Source organism: Alligator sinensis, unplaced genomic scaffold, assembly GCF_000455745.1.
Source record: "Alligator sinensis unplaced genomic scaffold, ASM45574v1 scaffold1141_1, whole genome shotgun sequence".
Classification (NCBI taxonomy): Eukaryota; Metazoa; Chordata; order Crocodylia; family Alligatoridae; genus Alligator; species Alligator sinensis.
This window is the reverse complement of record NW_005842650.1, coordinates 331,208-339,917: the sequence shown is the minus strand read 5'-3', so window position 1 is coordinate 339,917 and position 8,710 is coordinate 331,208. Positions and strand designations below refer to the sequence as shown.

General features: G+C 43.1%; 1 protein-coding gene across 1 annotated transcript in view; it reads right to left on the bottom strand.

Moving 5' to 3' along the window:
• EML5 (echinoderm microtubule associated protein like 5) overlaps positions 1 to 8,710 on the bottom strand; it is a 204,294-nt gene that overhangs the window by 115,321 nt on the left and 80,263 nt on the right. The window contains exons 12-13 of the mRNA XM_025215565.1: positions 3,286 to 3,392; positions 2,767 to 2,885 (exon numbers count right to left, since the gene is read on the bottom strand). Coding sequence (XP_025071350.1) covers positions 2,767 to 2,885; positions 3,286 to 3,392 — 226 coding nt within the window. The remainder of the gene's footprint in view (positions 1 to 2,766; positions 2,886 to 3,285; positions 3,393 to 8,710) is intronic.

The following is an 8,710-nucleotide window of genomic DNA, read 5'->3' as shown; positions in this document are numbered from 1 at the left end:
GCACCAGGACTCTTTCCTGCCCCCCCTGCCTGGGAACGCTGGCTGACAAGGGGTACACCAGCGCTCTCAGGGGGTGCATATGCACTCCCATATACCCCATATGTGTCACCACTAACCCCAGCAGACTCAGAAGTGTTTCAAACCATGGTGATCTCACAGCCCAGAATTGATCAGTACATGTGTGTACTCCAGATACCCCCACAAAGTGTCCACATGCTAATTAGTCCTCCACTCATGACTGGAACTGGGTGTTCATGTCTCAACTCTTGAGACCCTCCAAAAATGTATATTCATATGAGGAAGGGGGCCACCTGGTCCAGCTCCATCCCATGCAGGGCCACACCAGTCACATAAGACAGGCCAAGAAAGTGGGTGACAGAGCGTCTCATCTACATAGACACTTGGTAACATTTGCTGGACATTTAAGGCTGACAAAGAAATAGGAATCATTGGCAATGAAAAAAAAAAACACTGCTCAGCTGTGGGAGTAAAAAGGAAGTTGAAATGTAGTTGATGTTGTGGCTCACTATAACCTGAAAGAAGGATCAGCACTGAGGGGGACACAGCACAATGGATATATTCAGATAGTGCAACCCCATACCTGGCATATTAAATAAGTATGGACCTTGGCCTTGTGCTAGTTGCTCTATGGGAATGCTTAGTATGGGCTGCATTCAACCAACTTTGTAGTTGGTTCCCATAACTGAACATATGCTGCCTCTGGCAGCAGTTTAATGATAAACAAAGTATTGAATGAGCTTTTCCTGATTCAAGGGACTACAAAACGACTTCAAATTTCAAAGTAATGAGGTTTTTCTGGTCCAGGGGACCAGAAAAGGGTTTCAAATTTCAAAGAACCTGTATGTTGAATTATCCATATCCTAAAGCATACAAAAACCTATCCTTTCAGTTAGGGAATGACAATAGCTTCAAAGTATCTAATACTTCAAATGATCCAATATCAAACTAATGAGGTTTTACTATATCACTTCATGGGCAGTTAACACACACACCCCTTATGCTTATGCCCTATTTTCTCATTTGATCTTTGTATATTACAGAAGCCAGCCTGGCATGATATGTAGCATGTTTTGAACACAAATTTTTCAAAATTTTAGAATCATGTGTTTTCATTTGCTTTAATATCACCTGGCATGTTCAAATAAAAATACCAGAATGACTGATCACACATCAGTCCAGACAAGCCTTCCACTGAGTGCAGTCCCCTATGTCTGAGAGTTTATATATCAAAATATCTTAAAATAAAATGCCATTATGGAGAAACCTGTTCACAGGTGAAGTTTTCTCCTAACCCATAACAGTCAGAGGTTGTCTTATGTCCTATATTACTGTTTATAGCATTTCCAAATACAGGAAGTGATCAAAGGTAACAAAGGAAATACTGGAAATAGTGCCCTAGACAGAAAAGAATGCATTATGTTTCATGACCATGTATGCAAATATTACACTGAAGTTAAAAAAAACAAACAAACCAATAAAAATAAAAACCACACACACACACACACACACACCCCCGCCACACAGAAAATAAAGAAATGAGTTCATATCTTATTTCCTTGTCTCTCAAGGAGCACATTTTAGATCTTGTGCAGAGAGCTAAGGAATGCTCATTGCACCTGAAGAAAATAAAAAAACCAAAACATTTCTTGAATCAGTGAGCCTGCTTAATATTCATCTGGAAATAGGCCAACTTACTGATAACAGCATAGGCACTGAAAGAAAGGTGTAGTTCAGCCTGAATTCTTCATTAGTCACCTGTATATCCATTTAGCAACCAGCTAGAACTCAACACACACTCTACTCCCTTACCTATTAAGTTTTACTTCTGGTCTGAAAGAAAAGACAAGGCACTCCAAAATCTGAATTTTCTCTAAGATACATTTTGTATAGGATGGCTGAGTCTGAGTTCTTAACCCAAGCACCATTAAATACAGCTAAGTGCTCTACCATATGCTTTATAGAGCACATATTAGAATTCTCAAAAAAAAGTTTCCTCAGGCCTAAGTACAGATATTCAAAAAGCCTGAGCCTGAACTGATTTAATCTTTGCAGGTTAGTCTATCCTGCCTAGATTGAACCAATTTGCAAGTGATTCACTTTTGATTCTGGAAATGCAGCCACATACCTGCAGTGGCCCAGGCTGGAAGCCGGAGGTTAACTGTCTTAAAAGGACTTTATGAATTAACTTAAGTGATTGAACCACTACATACATTTATTTGTAAAATCTGCTAAACATTAGCTGTGTACTCAAAAAAAATATTTGGAAAGGTTATGCTCTATTTGCATCTAGAAAAATAGATTGAAACCTGTCTTATTTAACTTTAACTAAAAAGTCTCTACTGATACTAACACAATAAAACACATATAAGGGGAAGAATTATTTTCCAGATACTGAAAAATATGCAGCAGGAGCTGATATTTGAGTCCTATATTTAGAAACCATTATCAAAATAATGAGACACCAACTGAGATTCCAGTAGAATCTATATCAGAACTTTCTAACTTGACAGTACAACCATTTCTCTTTGTAAAAATAGCAGTAAGCGTTTTATGGCTGTAAAAACATGAAACATGAAGCATTTGAACTTAATCTTGAATGACTTCACTTAAATCTGTAAATTTTGTATTTGTTGCTATTTGTTTATAAAGTGTATTAGTCTGATATTTTTGCTGTACTTGATTTATTGGCTTGTTAGCTTGACATCTATCCAGTCTGCTTTTAGACAAAAGCCCAATTTTTCATACCCATGAACAAAGTGTAGTCTTATACTGTTTCCTGGAGCTCTCTCCCTTCTTTTAGAAGCTGCACTTTTTCGTTTTTCTTTGCATTGCTCTTTAAGCTGAGGTAGATCTTCTTTGTAAACCTTTAAGAAAGAGTATACATATACATAAATAGAAACAGTCTCAGGAAGAACAAGTATCGGGGAGAAACATCTATCAAAGTTTTCCACAAAAAAGGGTACAATGATATCACTGTGGACATCTGCAATGACTGTAGCCAAAGGGCTATATTACTTGTTTTTTAATTACAAACAGTAGGGTAGGACAAACTGTTATGACTGTATGCAACCACTGTCTTTCTGATGTATTTGAGTATTCTGAATTCATCAGATACTGACAATGAGCCAAAATCCTAAAGTTCTTGCTCAGTCTGCATTTCAATAAAACTTCAGTTGATGTTAGAGTTTTCTTTAAAAAGGGCCAGGTAAAATCTTCAGAAATAAGTCAGAATCTGTTCCTGTGCTATTAAAACTCAGAGCTTACCTGTCGACGGTATGTAATCTGAGTCTCTTGTTCAATTTCAGAGTCCAGCTCTGGAACATCAGACTGATCTGAATCTGATTCATCACTATTAGAATCAACTAGACTTTCTGTGATCAGGAAAAAAAAGAATAAGGAGACAACCTAATTAATATAGACTATAGTCCAGAAAAAGACTTCAGTAATTCTGATTTGTAATGACTTCTGATAAACTATAACATGAGCTGCTAGCTAACCTGTTATAAAAATCAATGAAAGTTTCATCATTCTCCTAATTCAAAAGGTCACTAACCTGTACTTTCTTTTAACTTTAACTATGTTGCTTTATTTTTCTTTTTAATAGCTAGCTTTCATGTATTTAAATTACTTCATAGACATTCCAGTGCACTCCAGCAGACAGGGAACTAACTGTTCGATGGAAGACCTGGGTTCCTTTCTGACTCTCTCAATGGTGTTTCTCAACTTCCACAGCTGTGAAATAGCAGACATTATATTCACCTTCCTTTCTAAAAAAACCAAATTGGACATGTATTATTACTAATAACCAGGGATCTGGGTTTCCCGTTTCCCACAGTAAAAATGAGCATTTCCCCCTTTACCAAAGAAAAAAGCGGATTTTTAATTTTAACAGGGAAACATGCAGATCTTGCACTTTTTCATAGGCTCTCTGTAGGCTGGCAGAGTTCCAGCCTGCAAGGGGCTGGTGGAAGCGGGAGGAGGGCAGTCAGGCAGGGTCCCTGCACCATGCGCATGTATATGCACATGGCTGCCAGTCAGCCTGGAGAGCAGCTCCCACAGATAAGCCTGGTGAGGGATGGGGGGAAGAGGAGTGGGGATTGAGGCGCCCATAGGGAGGAAGGGAGTTGGGCAAAGCTGTGGCTAGGGCTGCTGCCCAGCCGGGCAGCACTTAGGGCCTGGAATGTGCGGCCACAGGGCTCCAGCAAGGAGTGGGATGGGGCTGCAGGTGACTTGTCCAGGAGGCGTGGGACGGGGTGGAGCCAGCTCCCCATCACTGTGCACACTCCTGGGAGGGCTGGGGGGAGGTAGGGCATGTGCCCTCCAGCTGTGTATACGGGGTGGGCTGCCTACTGTGGGCTCAGGCTCCCTGCCCTGTTGCCCTCCCCCAAGGGCATCTGCAGTCCAGTGGGTAGGCCTCGGCATGGCAGGACAGAGTAGACCCAAGCAGGGAAGCTCCTTGCCACTGCAAGCCCTGCCTCACCTGGGTGAGGCATCCCCTGCCTGCCCAGCAACAGTGGGGGTAGCAGTGTGGGGTCACATTGCCAGGGCAGTGCAGAGCTCATAGCAGCAAGGAGCTTCCCCACCCAGCCCCTCTCTGCGCTGCCATGCTGGGTCCCACCCACTGGGCTGTGGAGGCTCTGGGGGGAGGGCAGCAGGATGGGGAGCCTGAGCCTGCAGTGCGCAGCCTGCACCTGCACTGCACACAGATCTGAGGGGCATGTGTCCTGCCTGCTCCTCCCCAGAGTGTGCACAGCAGTGGGGAGTCAGCCCCACCCACTCCCCAAGACCGCAGGGGAGGGGGAACCACGCTCCACACTTCATTCTGCTGCAGCAGCCACCACCTCCCATGGGTGGCAGCAGGGGCTCAGGAGCTGCCGTGGGGACAGGGGGCTATGGACCTGGGTCCCTGGGGAGTGAGGGGCACATCAGGGCCGGGGGGCCTCTGGCTTGGGAGTGAGAGGCCTGGACCTGAGTTTCATGAGCTAAGGGGGCAGGGGTAGCTCTGATTTTCTATTGTAAAAAACCCAAAATAAAAGTACCAAAATTTATAGTTATTTAGAATTTATTTTATTATAATGATTGAGGCACTGGTAGGCTTCCAAAATGCTTTAAAAGTGTAAATATATCAATGAAACCTTGTGGTCAATATATTGATATATAGTGATATATAGTGGCATTTCATTTAAATTGCAGATTTGGGGGGGTTTTAATCAGAGAATTTGCAATTTTTTTATCAGAGAAAACCAGGATCCATGGTAATAATAATAATATATTCTAAATGGAATGACTAATTATTAATGTTACAGAGGTAACTGTATTTTAGGGGAAAAGTTCCCAATTCAGCACAAGCATGTTTGGACAAACTGGATATCTGTATACCCAGATCAGATGACAACATAAAATTTCCTACATTACATGTAACTGAACAATTTGTATCCACAAAAGTACATTTTTGTCGATACAAGTTTAATAACTTTTGAAAACTGGAACTACTGTGTTCTATTTACTGTTGGAAGCCTGAAATATGCATGAGAACAGATTTTAACTTCCATGGTTAAAATAGATACATGTTCACATGACTGGGTCTTAAGCCCTTTAAGAATTACCAGTCATAAATAAGAGAAGGAATTAAGACTAGAAGGGGAGTGGTAGGGGTGCGCGAAACAGGCCGTATTCGATTCAGATTAAGCCCGAATCAGGGACAGTGATTCAATTCGTTGATTCGGATCACTGTCCCTGATTCTATTCAGCGGAATCCAAATCTGAAGAGTCGATGCTGACTCAGAGAATCATCTATCTGGCCATGGACACTTCAAGCTTTAAATGTTTTTTCTACATACCTCAAGGTACCAGGTGCAGCTCGTGAATGCTGTGATAGTGGGGCGGATGGAGCATCCCACAGGAGCGTGGGGAGCCCCCCCTGCATGCTTGGTGGTGAACCCGGAAGTGGACCGGAAGTACTTTTCAGAAAGATTCTGATTCGATGGCTGCCCTACCTGGCCCCATCTCCGCTGCCCCTCTATGCCTCACACTGCATAGGGGGGCTCTGCCACGAGCCCTCAGAGGCCCTGATTGCCACTGCTGCAGCCGGTGAGTGCAGGGCTTTTTTAAATTTATTTTTATTTTTTAAGGGACAGGATGCTGGGGCCAGGCAAGGGATGGGGCCAGGCAGGGAAGCCATGGGGGCTTCTCCTGCAGCTCCCCCTGCCTGGCACAGCTGCTCCCCCCACAGGCACAACCAGAGGAACCATGGGAGAACCTGCAGCCACCCAACTGTGCCTGCCTCTGCCCAGCTGATCTGAATCTCTGAATCTCTCCGAATCAATTCAGAGGCTTCAGATTCAATTTGGACCTTTTAATGCATTTCCCGATTCAATTCAGATTTGGAGATTTGGCCACCTAATCGGGCCAAATCTCCTCCAAATCAAATTGGCAACCGAAGCTTCATACAGCCCTACAGAATAGATAATACAGGAATCAAATACTAAGAATTAAAGGAGGATAATGTAATGAATCACAATCACTATAGGCTTAAAAAAAAATAGATCTCGACTAACTGGGTCCTTTTTCTGATGAATTACATGTTTGGTTGATAAAGATAATCATAGAATTATAGGGCTGAAAGGGACCCTGAAGGATCATTGGATCCAGCCCCCTGCATGAGCAGGAAAGACATCTGGGGTCAGACAACCTCAGCCAGTTGACCGTCTAGTCTTCTCTTGAAGACCTCTAGGGTAGATGATTGCACCACCTCTGGGGGGAGCTTGTTCCATAGTCTGGATCCCTTGGTGCAAAGAATGTTTTCCTAATGTTCATCCTGAAATTATCTTCCAGGAGTTTGTGGCCATTGTTTCTAGTTTTCTGCCAGGGCGCCCTGGTGAACAGTTGTTCACCGAGCCCCTGATGTATGCCTCTGATATAACGGTAAGCTGCAATCAGGTCCCCTCTTAGCCTTCTTTTCTTTAGGCTGAAGACTCTGAGATCCCTCATCCTCTCCTCAAATGGCTTGCCATGCAAGTCCCTGATCATGTGGGTGACCCTTCTCTGGACCCTCTCGAGCTTTAGCACATCCTTGTTGAAGTGCGGCACCCAAAACTGGACACGCTACTCCAGCTGCGGCCACACCAATGTTGAGTAAAGTGGGAGAATCATTTCTTTGGATTTACTGGAGATGCATTGATTGATGCCAGAGTTTTATTGGCCCTAGTGGCTACTGCGTCGCATTGCTGGCTCACATTCATACTGGGGTCTATTGTTACCCCCAGATCCCTTTCATTTGTAGTGCTGGTCAGGTTAGCGATGCCCAGCCTGTAGTTGTGCTGGGGGTTCTTCCTTCCCAGATGCAGCACTTTGCATTTCTCTATGTTGAACCTCATCTGGTTCTGTCCTGCCCAACATGCCAGTCTGTCTAGGTCTCCTTGTATCTGCAGCCAATCTGTGAGTGTGTCCGCACAACCCCATATCTTGGTGTAATCCACGAACATGGCCAATGGCAACTATGCCATAATACACTTCCTTAAGTCATTAGCCCTGGTATAAAAGACTTTAAGAAACTGGAATGAATTAAAATAGTCAACATAGTAGACAATATAAGTAGATTAAAGACTAGCAAACTGACAGGTATCACAATGTCATTTGAAACTGAAGGAATCATCATCAATCATTGTCTTACTAGTGGTGTCCCACAAAAAATGAGTTCTTGACCCTACTCATTTTAATGTTTTTATTAATGACCTGGAAAACAACATAAGAGAATTTCTGATACAAATTTGCAGATACTGATGGAGTGATAAATAATGAAGGGTCACAGGTACAGAAGAATATAAAATGCCTGTTAAACAAGTTGAAAGCTATATGTATTACAATACAGCCAAGTGAAATGTGATCCAACTTTCAAGGAATGTAGGCCATACTCACCAGATGTGGAATTCTGTCTTCAGAAGCAGTAACCAATAAAGTTATAGGCTACTAACACACATCCGGGGGGAGGGGGGGGGACACTTTACCAGAAGAAGCAGAATGTTAGTTTGACCTGGCTCCCCAGCATCTGAATAGATTGGGTGTTTCAGCGGGGCTTTTTGGCAGGTTTATCTAAAGCTGATTGAATCAGCTGTTAGATAAAAGTGCCAAAAAGCCCTGCTGAATCATGCTATCTATGCAGATGTTGGGTGAACTAGGTCAAGCCAATACTATGCCTCTTCTGAGCATGTGCTGCACTTGGCACAGGGGTGCACTGTGCTGAAAGTAAAGCGCTGGGTTGGTTGCTGTTTTCTGGTTGTTGTTTTTTTTTTGTGGGGTGGGGGGGTTCATGTCTGTAAGCAGCCTTAGGTATCATGGTAGATAATCAGCAAAATGTGAGCTCCCCAGGCAATTCTGTGCCCAAAGTTAGTTACTAGTGCTACACTTGGATGCATGTAAGAGGGAATATCAAGTCAAAGTAGGGACATTGAATTACCTCTGTATAAAGCACTAGTATGTGGACCACCACATCAGCACCAAGTTCTGGTGTTTACAATTCAAGATGAATGTCAATAAAAGAGAGAGGAATTGAGATAAGAAAGTACAAGAAAGATAAAGGATTGGAAAACATACCTCATAATGAAAGACTCAAAAGAATCACCTTGTTTATGTCACAACCCAAGGGTGTGATTTGATGTGTGCGCGCTTCGGCACTGCTAAATTATTTCCC